Below are 18,619 nucleotides of genomic sequence, written 5' to 3' on the forward strand. Positions count from 1 at the left end.
ATTTATCAATATCCAGGGACTTGAAGAAAATGAGGTTTATATTGTGATGTTCGTGTATCCTAAACCTTTAGGTCTTCCAGCAGATGCCTTCATAGGCAATCTTTTGCTATTGATGATCAATTCTCACAACAGCAAGTGACCAAGAATCGTATGTGTCGACGAACTGCCACATCTACTTTCTCTTTTGGCGAAATTAGGGTCCAGCGTGGGGGGACACATTTGTATTAAGTATAGACGGGGTCTGGGGACCAAAACACCCGTTTTAATCCTGTATATCAATCCGTATCATATACGCAATATGTCCTCAGCTCAGGCAACAGATGCATCAAAATTGCGAATGAGGTTGTAGTAAAACTTGACAACTTCTAGATGGGCATACATGTCGACACGCTCGTCAATGGTATGCATGTTTTTTCTGTAACCATCCCGTACCGGAACCCAGCGATATATATTGGGCGTGAGGTCTTCCTGGCGTTAGCAGTGCTTTTATGGCTTGCACAAAGATGATGGTTGGGGGGCTACCTAGATAGTGTCGTGTGTCAGTGTTACCGGTCATGATCTCGCCCACGGGAACAACTGTGCCGTTTTCAAAGGAAAATGTGTGCTGTATAGTGCCGGAAAACAGATCCCAGACAGGGCCAGTTGTGGGCGAAACAGGCGCTACGGGGGTGGCTTGCTGTGTTGTAAGGATGAGGGTTCCGCTGTAATCAACCTCATACAGAGGATGAACTGTCTTAGTATAGCCTGGGTCTAGCATGCTGTCGGACGAGCCTGCCGCCGGTTTCGAGGCAGTATCTTCAAAAGCCTTGAGACTGAGGCCGTACTTGCTCGCGATTGGCTGGATCAGCTTGACCGTAGTCTTCTTGATCTCGTCAATCGAATTATGAGGCGACACTCGATAGTTGACACCAAGGGTGATCAGCTCGGGCATTGCGTTGATTTTCACACCCTGCAACCCTGTTAACGACAAGGACAGAGACAGAACGTTCGCACAGGTAACAGGAGAAGTACCCCGGCAATCAGGTCGACAGACTGTGACGTCTGCAGACGAAAGTTTGTCGCCAGATCGCTGGTTGCCAGCCGCTTGGCGATCGCGGCAAGGTCGCCTTTAGCGATCAGATGCGTAAGCTCCGGATCGTCAGCAGGCGAGTACCGTGCTCGACAGATGAGGTGGTTGTGGACAGGCGAACCGGAGATCAGCTTAGGACTATACGGATGCGCTTCCAGCGTGCTGACGATCTCTGCGATGATGCCGATTCCCGTGTGTGGAAACGGCATGGACGAGTGCCCGCCCTGAACATGCAGCGCGTAGATAACGTCGACGTGACCCTTCTCCATGACGGCTGGGAGTGCATAGAGGGTATTGTTGCCGCCAGCAGAAATGCCCATGCCGCCTTCATCGAGAATAAGGGCCATCGAGTTGCGGCCAAAGCGCTCTTCCAGGTAGGAGGCAATGATCCCGGCTCCTCGTCTACCAGAGCATTCCTCGTCGAAGCCAAAGGCAAGGACAATTCCACGGCGCGGCACCCAGGTCTCGTTGCTCAGCAGCGTCTCCATGACAGACATCAGACCGGTTAGGCTATTTTTGTCGTCAGAGGCGCCACGACCCCAGAGCCACCTGCCGTCAAAGTGGCCGGAAAAGGGGGGATACGTCCACGTGGAGGCATCAGCAACAGGCACGACGTCCTGGTGGGCTGCCAACATAAGCCGTTTCAGCGACGGGTCACTGCCCTCCAGTGTGTAGACTAGCCCGAACCGATTTACTTTGACCAGTGACATCTTTGCATGGCTAGACATATATTAATAGGGAACTTAAAAGAGCATAAGGAAAGGGAGCTGCAACACTCTGGACGCACACTGCTGGAAATAGCTCTTCGAGGAGGCGGTGAAGCTCATGGAACACCAACCAGCGCGGATCCTCGTCCACCTCTCCCAAGTCGTCGTAGCTGACGGACGGAACGCGGACGATGGCCGAATGCCTCTGGACCTGAAGCTTCAGAGCCTCTGGCCCAGAGAAAAGCTCATCGGCAGATGCTAAGCCATCGCCGTTTGGTGCTACCACTGGCGGGAGCTCGCATCTGAACGGAACCTGTCCGCTGGTGAGAACATGCTGGCCATTGGTAGCAGCAATTGCGGCAGCAAAGCCAGAACTGGCCAGAGCTAAAAGATGGGCAATTCGGGACTTCATTCTTTCGGGATAATGACCAAATGGAAAACTGAAGATTAACAATGGAAAGAAGACGTGCAAGGGGACCAAAGACTAAAGGCGACTTGCATGAGTCGAGATGCCGGAGATAAGCGTCAGTTTGCCAGCTGAGAGCGGAACGATCGGCAGAGCTGAGCAGGTTGAGATCACAGCCTTTGCGATTTCCACTCTGTCCACAGAGCGCTCAGTTTTCTGCCGTTCTGGGCCGCCAGAGCTGCGATTATACATTTGGCACATGACCTTCCTGCCTCACAACTTCCACTACGTCGACGTCCTTGCCCAGTGGCCCTTGTCCGTCTGCTTAAAGGCCGTTTCAGCCGCTCTTCCTGTGAGATTTTCTGCGAATGGGCAGCGAGGATCCTCTTAGCCTGTATCGTCGTCAGACATGGTGACGGGCTTGACTATAGCAAGCGCCATGGATAGATGTCTGTATGTGCCTGTTCGTTGTGGGTAATATCGTATGCGTCCGAAAGCATATAACCTCGAGGACGAAAAATATGTTGCCGGTGCCGACGAGTTCCATGTGAAAGCTGCATTGTGAGCGAAGTCACGGCCCTGTTTTTGTATTTTGTCTTGTTGCAACGTATGACGCCGGCCGATGCATAATGTACAAGTTCATTTTCCTCCGTCATGTGTGTTTCTGCCACTCTATCTCCTCATTTTATACAGAACAGCAGGCCCGCTGATTGCTCATCTTCCATAGACATCTAGCTACTTACACGCTTATGCGTTTGAAGATCCTCTCACCAACTACCCGGCTGGCGACGTCGGCGCCATGGTGCAACGATACCGCGCCAATGATCGAGAAAACGGTGGACGTTAGGACCACTGTGATACCGGAGCTCTCGAGATTTTCCGGCTGGTAGCACGTCAGTATATCGATTGAAGTCGAGGGTAGTAGAGAAGGAACAGGGGTAGAGCGGTACCAATCTCGGTTTCCACCGAACAACCCCTGGCAAGCCAACTTCTTTGGCTAGCTGGGCTACTTTGTCTGGACTGGCATAATGATGGGGCTGCAAGACATTGAGCTTATCCACGTTGCTAAGGGCAGCATTCTCAAACGGCTGTCTGCCGTATGGGTCGGGTGCTTCGATGCCTTCTGCCGGCGATCCCATGATTGCTCGTGTCGCCTCCAATGCCACAATCATTCGCCCTTCACTCCCCATCTGTTAACCGCGGCTCCTAGACGACAGAAAAAAGGCCAGGCGAAGCACAGTGCTATTTACCATAGAAAGCCAGCCGCGTGTTAAATCCACGCCGGCCGTTGTCGAAGCTCTTATGCGTCACCGCCAGCCACTTGAGTTCGTCCGGTAGAGTCCGCGTCAGGTCGCGACCGACCAGCTTCTCGTACATGCGGTCGAGTTTTTCTGGATCCTCGTTGACCTGCCATATCGACCGCCTCGGGTCCTTTGGTTGTTGCAAGGAAAAAGGCGCCTTCATGCGGTGGGGTGTATAGGACCATCTCGGGCGTCCGGCTGCCGCACCATCCTCCAACGACGACGAAGTATCCTGGGCTTGTGATGTGCTCAGCACCTCATTCGTCGCACTATCAATATTCCGTGGGAAAGACGATGCGAATGGCCTGCAGCCCAAAAATGTCCGCCATGCACGACCGCCTCGACTGCTTCGTAGCATCTGTCTTTGGATGTGCATTGCGGATCTGTTTACGTATCCGAAAGCACTGCGGCAATGTTCGAAAACGGCACACAGCTGAGATCGGTTGTTGTCTAGGTCGATGCTCAGGCACTAAAGTTTGTGCAGCACAGCCGCCGCAATTATGATACAAAACTTTTTTTCCGCCGCTTCTTCGCGTTGCGATCACGTGCGATAAGATAACAGCTGGGCTTCTCCAAAGAACAGGGACATTTCTCCCTGTATCGCGACGATGCAGCACCCTTCGCCATCCAGGCTGTTATGAAGTGATCAACTGATGGACCTAGTCTGACTACATCGGGACACAATGCCTGTTCCTCCACAGGCCGAGCACGGCCGCTTTCAGAGCAGTACTGTGTTGTTAGAACAGCTCGCGGCTGTCTTGCCGAAAAGCCACAAGTTTGGCATCTACCATCTATCAACGCCGCCAACAAAATCAGATGCTCTCTTTCAAAACCCAATAGGTGGTCGACTTGACCGCACTTATCGCGAAAGCCAATTTCTGTCCATCACTATTGAAGCCAGCTCTAAACCAGACACGCTATCGGAAGGAAGCCGACAGGTTATCGTTTTCGCCCTCGAGATCTTTATATATACAACGGCCTACTCTAGCACTTTCTTCGTATCGAAGGCCGATTCTTCGGGTTATCTTCATCTCCGAAGGCCTCCCAAAGGCACACCTTCGCCCATCCGCGAAATTTGTTCAACCTTTGTTGCCTACCTCGTTGAGCAACGGCGGCGCAATAATGTACAGTCTGTTGTCACACTGTTTGCAAGGGCACAGTCGCAATACCTATTCCCCCGGAGTGTGGAGAACCCCGGGAAGCATGTTTTGGACGACCGTGGCCTTGTAAAATGGTGGTGTCGTGTGCTCAATCCTCTACTAGGGCAGAGCAGGGCGCTAGAACAGGAGTGGCGAGATGTCAAAGGATATCTGATCGTCCCAGGTCTCGATCGCTACGAGACGCAAGCCTACATTCCTCGGACCCCTGCTGCTACAAGGTGGACAGTGGGCCATCCTCTGCAGGAAATTTCCCACTACGTCCGTGAGTTGGGGGATGTTCCACCACGCTGTCTGATTCCCCAGTATCCTGACGATCCCAAATCGCGATTTCGAGACGAGCTAGATGAAGAGGCGGAAAGATCAGATCAAGGGGGTGGGGCATGGAAAAGTGTGAAAACGCTGGAACAGTTCTGGGAGATGATGGCTTTCCGTCAGGAGTGCTCCAGCGGGCGGTTGACTGGCTTCATCTGGGTAGTTTTTGACCCAACGTCTGCAGAGCCACTGACAGAAGACCAACTTTCACAAGGGAAACCGAAACCTGTGAACACAAAGAAGAAAGCCAAGAAGAAAAGGAAGGCCTTGGAGGGACGCATCATTGCACGCCTGCCACGAATTAAGACAGGGCAACGCAGTTTTCTTGGTAACCGACCACAATCAACCGCATACTTTTTCTGGCCTCCGGAGGGGCGAGGAAGCTGCATTGTTGAAGAAACCGATTACAAGCGCACCGTAGAACTTCTTTTACAGCTAGATTTTTCAACTCTGGAGAAAGCCATCATAAGCACCTCGAGGTGGATTAGGGAGGCGGGCACGGGATCCGATTGGAGGCTTGAAGTAATTGGCCAAAGGGAGGCTGATCCAAGCCTTTTACAAGGCGAGCCATCACAGGCTATTGGAGTCATTGATCCCGGTGACATCCCGAAAAGAAAGAGGATGCCAAGCGATGTGGCATCTGCGGACTTTCCAAGAGAGGTTAATGCACTGGGAAGCGACCTCGTTCGGAGAAAGAAAAAAAAGCAGTAACAACGTGCTGTGTGCGAACCCAGTGACAAATTTCGATACCGGTCTAACACGAAAGCAATCCACGATTCTGTAAACAGCCTGAGGCATGTTGGTTAGGATTTATAGCGGCTTCTGCTTCTGAACAGGGACATTTGTCGAGAAGGGCTAGGGTTTCAGTTGCACCTTTTCTGTGCAGAATGTTAATTTAGTGCAGATCCAGTGGGTAGATCGGGTCATCTTTACTGCTAAAGGCTTTCCACTGCCCAAATCTGCGACTTTTCAATATCGTGTTCTTTGCCTTTTTGCGCCTCTTTGTTCATCAAGCCCAGACCCTTCGTGACCCTTTTTTGCTTTATTACTCCCGGCCTGGATCGCCTCGTGTGCTAAAACTGCCGCTTCGTTGAGCAGGCGCTTTTCGCCGATCCGGACTCTCAAGGCCATGCGCAGCCGGCTGGATGTTGGCGTCGGCCCATTCTCTTCTAGACTTCTCAACAATGCCAAGTCTGCCTCTAATGTCGTTGGATATGCCGATAGCCTGGCTGTAATAGCATCTGTGACTGCAGCCATAGCAATTCCATTTTCATCATTTTGTCCTTCGCGGGCATCGCGAACCTGGTTGTTTTTCTGTCTTTCCTTTTTCTGCTCTCGAAGTGCTCTTTTAGTGAAAGCGCGTGCTTGCCTCCGTAGGACAGGCGGCAGCTTTGAAAGAATCTTGCCGGATTTCAGTGTAGCCAGACGTCCAGCCTCCTCGTCCTCGTCAAATTCCCGGTCAATCATCAGGGGATCTTCCAAATCATCTGGGTCGAACGACTCAAGCTAGGAGGAAGGGTTAGAACGGCAGTTATAGATGGGGAGTTCAGCACTGTTAAACAAGAATCGGACAACTTACCGTTTTATCAACGCCAGCTTGGCTCATTCCGATCTTTGACACGATGGCATCCAAGACAAGCTTCCATGGAATATCGATGGCATCAAAATGCTCATGCTTTTCAGTCGTATAACCATATCGTCGCATAAGCTCGCCGTTCGATAAAGGTCCGTAAAAGTTGAGGATCTCTTCTCCGGCTTTGATATGCCGCACAGATGTAGCAGTCAGAACATCAGTACCATGATTAATGTGTGCCTGTTTGATAAAATATATTGTCAAGAAGCGGTGGCTTGTTAGCTTGGTGTCCTCGTCTTTTTGAGCAATCGCGTAAACATACGTTGAACTCGGCATCTGCATTCAGCATGTCGGCCATGGGCACCATTCCCAAAGGAAGCTGGTCTTCTCTGTCTTCGACCCATCCATCATCATCTTCACTTTCAATGGCATCGGCATCGGCATCCCCGTTTTCGTCTTCAAGTACCATCTTGTCGCCTCCATGACATGCACATCCAGACCCGTCTTTGCAACCATCGCCTTTCTCTTCGTCATCGCTATCGTCATTTTCCAAGCTGAACGAGTATGCCAATATTGTGCTTCCCATACGATGGGCAAGCCCAAACAAGTCTTCGTCTGATATTTCTTGAGACCCTTTAGGAAAAAATACGCCGCTGTGCGCCCTGATCACCGGTAGTACTTTTTTTGTGATCATTTCATCTGCTTCGACTTTCCCAATGCGTTCAACTACTGGGCTGGCCTGCAGTTCGCGTAGCTCGTTTTCCGTCCAGAACATGGGCGTATCAAACGTAGCTGGTAGCACGTCCAGGTACGACTTCCATGGTGATTTATCGCCGCGGAGGAACTCGAAGATCATGATGAGAATGAGAGAGGTCCATGGGTCCTGGGAAGTGCGGCCGCCCTCTTCACCGCTCTCGCTGCCGTGCTCATCATCAGCTCCGTTGCTCTGCACTACGGCAGGGATCAACGAAGAAAGTTCCGAGGTAGCCCAGCAGAGAACGGCACTGCGAGGAATCGTAAAGAGAACCGTGTCTGGCTCAATGTCTGCCTTGGCAACTATCACAGACAGTAAGCCTCTGTTCGAAATTTGTCACCATGTCTGGTTTGCGACCATTTACCCACCAATTCCTCTGCCAGCATCTCGCCCACGCAGATCAGCGATTTCAATGTCTTGGTGAAATGTAGTGCCTGGCCATTCTTTAAACCAATGCAGAAATGCACTCATAGGTTTAAGAAAAGCGTTGTCCGCCATTATGTGTATGCTGAAGTTCAAACTTATCGCAGCTAAACACAAACTGGGTTGTAGTCAATTTATTGTGGCAGTTTTCTCGTTCCTGAATCATTACTGCACTATCAGCTGCTAGCGCCTTGCTCAAACGTCGAGTACGAAGTTCTCCGTATTAAGAAAACCTAACAATGCGCGAAGAACTCTGTACTGCTTTTACGGATAATGAATTACTAGATGCATATTACTTACGAGGCTCTCATGGAAGTGCCCCTTCAATCGCATACAGTGGGGCTACATATCACGTCAAGCCCGAAAATCGATGAGATTTGCGTGTTGTGCTCAGTACAAACAGCCGATGCCAAATGCTAATATGCAACCCGTCCTTCTGTTTGTTTGCCACCCATTGACGGGACATATCACTCCAGTCCTGCGTATTGCTGGTGCCCTGCGCCAGCGTGGTTGGCACGTTGCATTTCTTAGCTCGGAGTTCTTCAAACCTCGAATTGAAGCCGCCGGCTTGCAGTTTCTGCCACTGCTAGGCGCTGCTGACCTGGATGATACCAAACTTTTCGATCGAAACGAAGGCTCGGAACAGGTAGGGGGACTTGGCTCTATCGATGTAGAGGATCTCCCACAGTCTATTACCGATCTACGACACCAAACGTTGGACGCACTACCAGCAGAATGGGAAAGCTTAAAAGCGGCCATGAGCGCTTTAGTCAACCAATGCCCAGAAAAACGATTAATGCTGGTGAGCGAGGCGTTCTTTTACGGGTCGATGCCACTCAAATTTGGCGCTATTTTACCTCCTTCTGTGTCTGCAGCACTGCTTTCCAATACTGTTTGTATATCCATAACGGCGCCATATATCCGGAGCGTTGATATACCCCCATTTGGAGTACGTGAACCATTTGACTCTTCTGCCGCTGGACAACAGCGAAATGCAAAGTTGTGGGAGAAGTGGATGGTGTGGGCTTCACCTTTGACAGCGCTCTTACGACAGAAGATGTATGAGGCTGGGGCAGCTATTGACAGCGGATTGGATGATGCCATCTATCTGGGCGGCTCAAACTATACGTGTCATGATGCCATTGCCCAGATCGGGATCCCGGAGTTTGAGTTTCCGCGCAGCGACTTTCCACGCGGCTTCCGTTTTGCCGGCATCGTACCACCCTCAATACCTACGGCTGTTCCCGAGTTTCCATGGTGGAACAAACTGATACTAAACAGTCAGAGACGCCTTGAGGAGAGGGCTCGAGTGGTGGTGGTTGCCCAGGGAACCGTGGAGATGGATCCGGCTCAACTTATATTGCCGACGCTGCGTTTGCTCGCCAACAGACAAGATGTGTTGACAGTCGCCATCCTTGGCTCGCGAAGCGCACGTCTACCAGAGGGAATCAAACTGCCACACAACGCCTGTATAGCAAACTATCTTCCGTATGACGCCGTCCTGCCGCTTGCAGATCTGTGGGTTCATAATGGTGGGTATGGCGCTACGATGCATGGCATAGCACACGGAGTACCCATGGTGATAGCAGGTGACGGGCAGGACAAACCAGAAAACGGCAAAAGGGTTCAGTACAGTGGCCTTGGCATTGATCTAGCTACTGCACATCCGAATGCAGAGCAACTGGGTATAGCCATCAATGCTGTCCTTTCAGGGGAAGCGTTTTCCAAAGTGGCGAGATCTATGCAGCGAACATTTCGACAAATGGACTGTTTTACGAACATAGAAGAGATCATAAACAACGAGATAGCATGCAGTGCCTGACAAGATAGTGCGTGCCTAATAGAGCAATGCTTCATATGCGCAAAATCAAGGGGTCTGTCCATTGTACGAGAGAGACCACCCTTAAAAAAGATGTCAGTATGATTTTTTATTGTTTCTTACCCGTGTGAAAGTGTGTAGGTCGCAGACTTCTATAATGCGAAGCTGTCAGATCGAGTGCATGGCACTTGCGTATGTGCACATGAAAGCAGGAATAGTTCCCGGAGCAGTCCTAGCTTCTTTCGTACTGAAAGAGGGACTGCAAGGAGAGATCTACAAAGTTTTTGAGGTTGCCACTTATGCTGCTAGTACGGTATATAATATCTTTCCAGGGTTTGGGTTTCTTATATGATTACACAGCCTACTCCTGAAGAACTGTATCCACCATACCTATGATACCATGTCGGTGGATCTTTGCCTTGGCAGTAGCTCTGCTTGATGCCATTTACTGCATTCGCTTGAACTGACCCGTATTGACCCGTGGATCTCTTACCAGTTTCTAAATAAACCATCAAACACCCAGATTGGATGCAGTGCTGACCCTTGGTACTGTCTGCAACAACGACAAGTCACTCAACACTCTAACTGCCTTCTTCCTGGCCATGAGTTAGGACACCGAGAAAAAAGTGGACCAGTGTGAGCTTCCACGGCTTTCGAGTAAGTCCTTATGATGTTGTCTCTTGGCCTCTCAATCCTGCCTCTGTGGGAAGCGGCCGTGGTTGGGATTGTGGGGATTGGTCCAAGGTGGAAGACTAAAGCATCTTCATGACCAACTTAAAAAAAGAAAGACAGGAAAGTTCCAGGCCTGAATCGACCAGCTTGTAGCCCACGAAGTAGGTGCTTTGAGCCGAACAATGTATGCGTGATGCTCGCCTTTATTGAACCCTTTGTGAAGCCAATTTTGGGGTTTTATTGTCTTTGCTACTTATATGGCACAAATAACATATGATAGAATTTGTCTGTCTTTATTTCGATAAATGTGGGATGTCTTGCAACTCAAAGCTTTGTCTTATATGGGTCTTTGTCACAAAAAAAAGAAGCAAGGTTCTCCTTTGTTAGTCGAAAAAAAGAACAGTTAGACAGCTCGTGGACAAATTCGTTTTCCCCTTTCAATTTGGAGGTTCTACTCTTTGTCGTCTTAAAGATATATACAGAAGTGTCGACAACTCCGCTCGAGTTTGCTTTCTTTACTCTTCTGCCACGCCACGTTTGATAGAAAAGGCCGAGAAGCTTCCGGTCTCATATAAGATGCCACAAATATATCACATTCACAATCAAAAGATAAAAGTCCGGTATCCCATGACAGTTCCCCAAACCTTGTCTTCAAATCGTGGCACTTAAACAAAACCGACTTCGACCTCTCATTTTATCAAATAACACAACCGCAACTCCACTTTGAAAGCATATCCCGTCCACTTAGAATGTTCATTACACTCAAACCCGCACTATTACTGGCCATGTGCCTAACTCTCACTCCCACGTGCAGTGCCTTGCCCGAAGTTGCTCGCCGAGCTTCTTTGTATGGTGGTTTCATTGACAGTTGTATCCTCTACGAGGTGACGAATCACGGGGAGGCCTACGGATATCTGCAGGCCACGTGTAATCCGAATCCGGCCGATCCTAGCACGGCAGTCAAGAGTACTCTCGATCTCAATCAGTGCCTCGCCAACTACGACAACACTCTAGCATGGGCAAATATGTAAGCACTATTTCACTCCTTGTATATTTTTCTCCTTTCTCTTCGTTAGTATGGCTAAAGCTCTGATATTTGAATTTGCTATAGGGGTAGTGCCTTTGCCTCATGCCGTGGCTGTGAAAGTCGCTGGCGTGAAACACGATATCTCGACTGCTCATGTGGCAGCATTGATCTTAGTATGTACAGCCTCCCCCACTCCTGATACAATTGTCTAGACTGACTCTAAACCTACTAGATGGCGGTGTCTATGTGACGGACAGTGGTGCCTTGGCTTGCTTTTCTAACGTCGGGTCTGCGACAAAAGCACCGTACTAGTTCAGGGGCTATCGAAGGACGGCAAGATGTCAAAGTGCCACGAACCAAGCTCTCGCTATTTGACTGTACTTGCAAAAACTTTTATGATTTCTCTCATTATTATGACATGCTTTGAGTTTTTTACGCAACCTGAAAGACGTGTGTCTGACTCCAGTTACCAAAGTTGCGAGATGCAAGCGATTGTGCCCCTGAGCTACAGCTGTTAGCTAAGTGAGTTACGGAATAGGGTTTCAAAAGTGTTGATAGCAACAGCCATGGTTAGTTTGCTATCTATCTCAAGTGCACTATCAAACATAACTCGGAGAGATGTGAATACTACAAAAGCCAGGTTTCATGGAGAATGGCTACTATAATACAGTTGTCGTTCTACGAGCAGAAGCTGTCGAGCTGTTATTTTTTCAATTCTATTAGCTTATTGTCCTCACTCGCTCTCGAGATTTCCAGACTGATTAATTATGGACGTGAAGTGATTGTTAAGTGTTCCCGAACGCCTTGACTGATGAACTTTCCGTCGAAAGAATATAATTTTCATACCCAACCCAATGCTTCGTAGCAGCACATCATGAACGCGACCGTGATCCTCTCTCATTTCTTCCGCCCCCCTCGGCCACCACCAGCACCGCCAGGTGGCATCATCTTTCCCATTCCCATCTGTTGCATCATGTTTTGCAGCTCGTTTGCATCTGGCATACCGCCACCACCACCACCACCGCCAAACATTTTCATGAGGTTTCCTATGTCCGGCATCATACCCCCAAGTCCACCCATGCCTCCCCCAGCACCACCGCCCATGCTCTGTAGTCGCTTTTGCATAGCGGCTATCTGCTGTTGCTTGTTTGGTCCGGTCATTGCCGACTGGGCACGTTGCATATTCTTCATATTACCACCCATCTTTTTGGCCATACCGGCCATCATCCGTTGCTGGGTAAGCAGATCCTCAACTTCCCGGACAAATGTTCCAGAACCCTTGGCCACGCGTGTCATGCGGCTCGGTTGGTCCAGGAAGAGGCGACCATCTGAGTCAAGCTCTTTGTCGGTCATCGAATCGCAGATATAGATCATACGCTTGAGCTTGAGGCTCCCTTCTTCGTCGTCCATACCAGACATCATATTGCTCATGCCTGGAATCATGCCCGCCATCTTGGACAGGGGGCCCATCTTCATAATGTTCTGCAGCTGATCGCGCAAATCTCGTACGGTGAAGATACCCTCCGTTATATGCTTGATCGTGTCCTTCTGATCCAGCTTGAGCGACTGTACGTGCTCAATCAAGCCTGTCATGTCACCCATGCCCAGTAGCTTTTGAATGAATTGCTGTGGTGCAAAGCGCTCGAGGTCTAGCATGTGCTCGCCAGTGCCCAGGAATACAATGGGCGTCCGAGTTGCTGCTACGGCAGATATAGCACCGCCACCTTTGGCATGGCCATCTGTCTTAGTGATGATGATAGCGCCGAAGTCGGCGGCTTCCTTGAACGCCTTTGCTTGTGCTTCAGCTTGCTGGCCAATCGTGGCGTCAAGCACCATAATAGTCTCGTCCGGCTTGACGGCCTCCTGAATGTCAATCATCTCTTGAAACAACGCGGATTCTTGGCGATGGCGACCCGACGTGTCAACAATAATGATGTCGAATCGTTCCTTTTTGAATTTCTCGACACCGTCACGCGCCACGACGGCAGGGTCCGTCTCCGTGAGCGAGCCGTAGTAGGGAATCTTGGCCTTTGTCGCATTCTGTTTCAGCTGGTCAAAGGCACCTGCTCGAAACGTATCTGCACACACAAGGCAAGCCTGGAATCCGCGACTTTGGTAATGCCGGGCGAGCTTCGTGCACGATGTGGTCTTGCCGGCTCCCTGCAAGCCCACAAACATGATCACGTTTGTCTTTCCCTTCTTCGGCTTGAAAGGTTCAGAGTGTGGATCTACCAATTGCACCAGCTCATCGAACACGGCTTTTTGGATGAGACGCTTCTTGTTCACGGCGGGAGGCAGGTCTTTAAAGTTGACTGTGCCCTTGATCGACTTTCGCAGCTGGGCGACCAGCTTGACGTTGACGTCAGCTTCGACAAGCGCATTTCCTATCTCCTTGAGCATCGAGTCAAACGCCTATAGGCACACGGATACCATGTTAGTTGTTTTGCATCGCGCGCCACATATTGCAACCCTACAAAGTAGTTGGCTTTTCCTATCATCTCTTGGGGAAGGACTCGCCTTTTCGTCGATGTTCGGGGCCCGTGTCAGGTCCGACACGGCCGCGTTGATGCGGCGACCAAGATCCTGCAAAACCATGGCTTTGCTATGGGTTGGACACACAGGATAATCTTAGAAAGGTTAACAGTGCTAATTGCTGATGATAGCTAGTCGTCCCAGCTGTTTTCTCTATGTCGCCTTTTCGTGCGCATCGGGCGGTGAAGCTGGGCAAAACCATGCATTCCAATACCCCGCCTTTTGTTATAGCGCGTTCATAATTTACTAATCGACCACAGAACAATGAGATACATTGTGAAAGGCGTCCCCCAAACTGATAATTTCAACTTCCCATGGACTCGACATACTCCCGCACTAGGCCCTCCGCGCTTTCATCCTTCTTCAGTCCCAGTGACAGTGGCAATGAGTAATCCAGGTTCCAGGCCCAACTTCGAAGCAGCGCCTCGTATGCTTCGTGTGGTTCGTCGGTAACAAGAGCTAGCTTGTCTTCCCCAGCCACATTTGCGAGCGCGTCCAGAAGATCCTGCACACTTGCGATGATACCGGGAAAATTTATGGCTCTTTGATGTCGGGGCAAGACATCTGACTTCCACGATGCTACGCGGATCAGATTCTCTATACACGTATGGGGGCTGCAGAGTGTGGCTTTGAAGCTGCGGTCTCGTAGCGGCAAGGCAGAGAGTTGACCATTTAAAGGTTCTCGAATGATGCTAGAGAGAAACGCACTGGCAGCGGGCGCCGGCTTTCCTGGGCGCACAGATATTGTTGGAAAGCGTACTGAGAAGGCGTCGATACAGCCCCTGCGGTGCATATCATTAATAAGCAGCTCAACCATAAACTTGCATGTGCCGTAAACACCTGTCGGTGTAGGCATAGTAGCCTCGCTCACGATCGCAGGCAGTGGCGGGCCATAAACGGCATTCGAGGAAGCAAAGATGATGCGTACGCCGCGCTGGACATCGACAAGGTGCAGGAGCAGCGCCCGCGTGGCGTCGAAGTTTACCCGATATGCCAGTGATGGATTGGCCTCTGAGGCGCCTGACATGATGCCATGGAAAACGAAGACGGCTGTCAGCGGTACGGACATCGCCACGACTCTAACCAACGCATCGCCGTCGCTAAGGTCGGCCGCCAAAGCCCGTGCGTTTTCGGGATATCGTGCCCTTACTGGGATGGGTGGCTCGATGATGTCGGTAAGGGTGACAATGTTCTCAGGGTCTTGTAGCAGGCGGGCTGCAAGGTTGGACCCAACCATGCCAGCGGCACCCGTGATCAGGTACTTCTTCTGCAACAAGGACATGATTGTGAAGCGGGTCGATTATGAGTGTGATGAGCAATATACAACTATGTGCAGCCTGTTCCCTCACATGGGCCGTTCTTGCTGCTTAAAGCCTCGGGTGCTCTGCGTGCCACCGGCCGGTAATAACGGGCAAGGCCGAAGTCGGGCTGACCAATGCATCTTCTCCAACTACCTGAGCGTGTCATTTCTCATTTCCCCGCATCATATCTCCCCACCGAACACTCGATATACGGAGTACGAAGTCGATATGAAAGCTCATTGACGCACACGTTTGGTCTACTGTATCTTAACAACGCTCTAATTGTATTTTACTACTGCCATAGACATAAGACAGACATTATGTATGCGTCCTTCGCAACATTCCGCCTTGGTTGGACATCAGCAACTTCGATATAGAGGGCGGGCGGTGCCGCCAATGTAAAAGGGAAACACCAACGGCTAGGCTATTAAACCGTACCTGAGTCTTGCCGAATCACACAGTGACACACAGAGCCTTCAAAACAGTGATGTGCTTATTCGGCGATGCTAGCGAAGCCCCGGTAACCGCAAATTGTATCTAAGAGTAATTTAGCTTGCTCCGTATGTCAGTATGGAGTGCAGACTGACCAATCATTTAATTATCTTGTCTTTCCTAGAATAACACGCAACAATACTCCGCAAATAGAGGATGTCAGAACGGTAATAATGGAGAGGTATAGGGAGCAAGCGGGCTTCTCAATTCTTCAGCCGAAAATTGTCACAGAGGCTAAGGCTATAGCTGATAGTGATAGTCAGCTTTACAATTCAGTGGTCGGGTGGCCTAATGGTAAGGCGCTAGATTTCGGCTCTAGAGATTGGGGGTTCGAATCCCCTCTCGATCGGTTTAATTTGGATGTTTAAGGACGTCCGATATCTTTTTATTTCTCACGCAGAGATGCTGGTTCTTTTTTATTGTCTTTTTTTCTACATAGTCACTGTGTTATATGCGAAGATCACTCTCAATGCCCTGTCTGCTTTCTGTAAAACTATCAAGTTCCTTGTCTCAAGCCACAGAATTATTGAATGTTACGGAAGCACCATGCAAATTTATTCGCCTTGCCCGTACGCCCACCGCCACCTGTATTGCGGTACTTGACACAAGCGTACACTGTGAACCACTTGCGGCCGACACCGTTGTTTTTGCAGGCCAATGATGATTGCATATAGTACGTCTTCAAGACCTGTAGCCAGCAGCTAGAGGGGTCACATCTGGTCTGGATGCGCCTGGACGCTTCTCGGGTGAAGTCCCGCCGATAGGATCACACATGATGTAGCATAGAGAAACCATAAAGAATGTTACTGTATAAAGGCCAGCGAGAGTGGCCACATCTGTAACTGGCCAAGGCTGCATTTTGGTCACAGTGAAGGAAGGAGATCGGAAAGCACGTGGAGATCGGGAGATGAGAAATTAATTGTCGATGAAAGCAACTTCGATGAAGGCAACACGGATGGTGATATGTTGTGTGCCTGGGAATATCTCCTGTGGTTTTTTTTGGAGTTGGTAAGTTATTACTGTTTTCTCAAGGGGCCGGAGAGGATCTCTTACTTCTCTGCCTCTCAGGAATTTGATGTATGAGATATGATACCGTTCTATTGTGATAGCTATGATATCAATATTGTTCGCATTGAAGGAGAGTTGTTGTGGGAAGAGGAGAATGCAGATGTAGAAATCTAGACAAACACAGACGAGAGTATGTAAGGATAAAAACCGCTCGCGCCTGCTCGCGCCTTCCACTTGCAGACGTTGCGACTTACACTTATCACTCACGCCAGTTCCAGCACCTTTTCCTGTAGCACATGGCTCGTCAATGTTCTTAGCGGAAAGAGCAACTATGTAAGTTTAGCCTATGAAATTCTCTCTTTTTTCTCACTATGTCTCAGAAAGCACTTTCATGCCTACTACGCCAGCATCACGGTGCACTTGACAGAAGCTTGAGGGAGGCACTCTGTATCCGAGATTGAGGCAGCGCGAAAAAAGGCCGGCTCCACCAGCAGGCGTTTACCCCGCGAAAAGCTTACAAGCGGCGCTAATAATAAAAGCACAGAACGTCTTTGCATCAGTTCAAACGTCTCTTCTGTCGCACTTTTAAGAGCGTAAGCAGCCATTTGCATTCTGCTCGGACAATCATCATGACGTCCGCACCACTCCGTGTGGGCTATGTGCCAGAGCATTTTTCGACCCCTCTCTATTTTGCAAAAAAACACTTCGGTCTGGACGCCGAGACAGTCCCGTATCGCTCTGGCACCGGACACATGATTGCTGCTCTCCGATCTGGGGATATTGACGTGGGAATAGGCCTCACTGAAGCTTGGATTGCTGGTCTAGGGAATCCCAATGTCGAAGGCGACGGCGGCTACCGCATTGTCGGGACATATGTGGAGACACCCCTTTGTTCGTGGCTCCTTTTTTTAACGAGCGTCCAACTTCAACCTGGTTGTATCTATTGCTGACTGCATTGGTTTATAACTAGGCTGGGCTGTTTCGACGGGATATGACCGTGCCGACATAACTTCCGTCACCTCTCTACATGGGAAAAAAATCGGTGTTTCTCGCATGGGCTCAGGAAGCTTCGTCATGGGCACCGTGCTCGCCGATAAACAGGGTTGGCTGAATGGCTCCAACAGCGAGCCATTTTCTGACACAGTCGTACTCAACACGTTTGAAAACCTGAGAAATGCCGTGAACTCGGGAAGTGCCGACTTCTTCATGTGGGAGCATTTCACGTCCAAGAAATACTATGACAGCAATGAAATTAGAAAGATTGGCGAGATCTACACCCCATGGAGCAGCTGGAAAATTGTTGCTTCAACTCCTCTTGTCGCCAACGGTGTTATTGACTCCCGCCTAGAGGATTTCTTTTCGAAGCTCGATGCCGGCATTTCTTACTTCATAACAAATCCAGAGGAAGCTGTGCATTACATCAGCACATCGCTCGACTACTCCGAGGAGGATGCTCGGGCATGGTTAAAAACGGTCAGGTTTCCAACAGCAACCCGCGGCGTGAACTTGAAAACTGTCGATGGATGCATTGAAGTTCTTCGAAAAGCTGGCGTTCTTGTAAATAATAAAGGTTTTGATGCAAGTGCCATGCTGGCATAGGAACAGCGATTGTCGATGACTTACATCCACAGCCGCCACGAAATTCACGGTTTGTGTCTAATATTCCCGGAAGGCTAGCTATGCCAAGTTTCAGCCCCAATAAAACAATGTCGTTCGTGCTCCGTACTAAGATAATATTAGATGCTAGTGGTAAAATATATCAACAACGCCTTAGAACATCACGTATGCAGCAAATAGGAGTGCGCTGTTTGTATTTGCCATTTATGTCCCACAGCGCAACAACTAACTGAATTTTGTTTGATGATGCCATCAATAACTTACTAGGACAGTGATTGTCCGCGTTCCTTTCAGGTCTGTTCATAAAGGGTATACATGTGGCGCGATTGGTCATGTTGGCTTTTCAAGGCCGAGGAAGCATTTAGCTAACGACTTGGATTGAAAATTATTGCTGTGTTGACGAAGGCGGAAAACAGTGTTTTGCTTGTACATTTTTGCAAAGACTA

General features: G+C 49.7%; 6 protein-coding genes across 6 annotated transcripts; 2 read left to right on the forward strand and 4 right to left on the reverse strand.

Moving 5' to 3' along the window:
* Positions 1–309: 309 nt before the first annotated feature.
* On the reverse strand, positions 310–3,646 carry CMQ_7184 (vacuolar carboxypeptidase; the record flags this gene model as incomplete). Its single annotated transcript, XM_014314189.1, has 8 exons — positions 310–464; positions 550–949; positions 1,012–1,789; positions 1,857–2,110; positions 2,688–2,736; positions 2,926–3,065; positions 3,244–3,359; positions 3,433–3,646. The coding sequence occupies 8 exons, from the start codon at positions 3,644–3,646 to the stop codon at positions 310–312; spliced, it is 2,106 nt and encodes a 701-aa protein (XP_014169664.1).
* Positions 3,647–5,924: 2,278 nt separating this feature from the next.
* On the reverse strand, positions 5,925–7,668 carry CMQ_7524 (set domain containing protein; the record flags this gene model as incomplete). Its single annotated transcript, XM_014314529.1, has 4 exons — positions 5,925–6,461; positions 6,535–6,768; positions 6,851–7,584; positions 7,647–7,668. 4 exons carry the CDS (start codon positions 7,666–7,668, stop codon positions 5,925–5,927), a joined length of 1,527 nt encoding a protein of 508 aa, XP_014170004.1.
* Positions 7,669–8,762: 1,094 nt separating this feature from the next.
* On the forward strand, positions 8,763–9,527 carry CMQ_7248 (glycosyl transferase family protein; the record flags this gene model as incomplete). The annotated part of the gene is made up of 1 exon (XM_014314253.1): positions 8,763–9,527. One exon carries the CDS (start codon positions 8,763–8,765, stop codon positions 9,525–9,527), a length of 765 nt encoding a protein of 254 aa, XP_014169728.1.
* A 2,593-nt stretch (positions 9,528–12,120) lies between these two features.
* CMQ_7354 (signal recognition particle protein srp54) lies at positions 12,121–13,818 on the reverse strand (the record flags this gene model as incomplete). The annotated part of the gene is made up of 2 exons (XM_014314359.1): positions 12,121–13,635; positions 13,741–13,818. The coding sequence occupies 2 exons, from the start codon at positions 13,816–13,818 to the stop codon at positions 12,121–12,123; spliced, it is 1,593 nt and encodes a 530-aa protein (XP_014169834.1).
* Positions 13,819–14,059: 241 nt separating this feature from the next.
* Positions 14,060–15,037, reverse strand: CMQ_7623 (nucleoside-diphosphate-sugar epimerase; the record flags this gene model as incomplete). Its single annotated transcript, XM_014314628.1, has 1 exon — positions 14,060–15,037. The coding sequence occupies one exon, from the start codon at positions 15,035–15,037 to the stop codon at positions 14,060–14,062; it is 978 nt and encodes a 325-aa protein (XP_014170103.1).
* Positions 15,038–17,308: 2,271 nt separating this feature from the next.
* CMQ_7326 (uncharacterized protein) lies at positions 17,309–18,155 on the forward strand (the record flags this gene model as incomplete). Its single annotated transcript, XM_014314331.1, has 2 exons — positions 17,309–17,447; positions 17,527–18,155. The coding sequence occupies 2 exons, from the start codon at positions 17,309–17,311 to the stop codon at positions 18,153–18,155; spliced, it is 768 nt and encodes a 255-aa protein (XP_014169806.1).
* Between the last annotated feature and the right edge of the window lie 464 nt (positions 18,156–18,619).

The sequence above is a fragment of the Grosmannia clavigera genome, assembly GCF_000143105.1.
Source record: "Grosmannia clavigera kw1407 unplaced genomic scaffold GCSC_173, whole genome shotgun sequence".
Classification (NCBI taxonomy): Eukaryota; Fungi; Ascomycota; class Sordariomycetes; order Ophiostomatales; family Ophiostomataceae; genus Leptographium; species Leptographium clavigerum.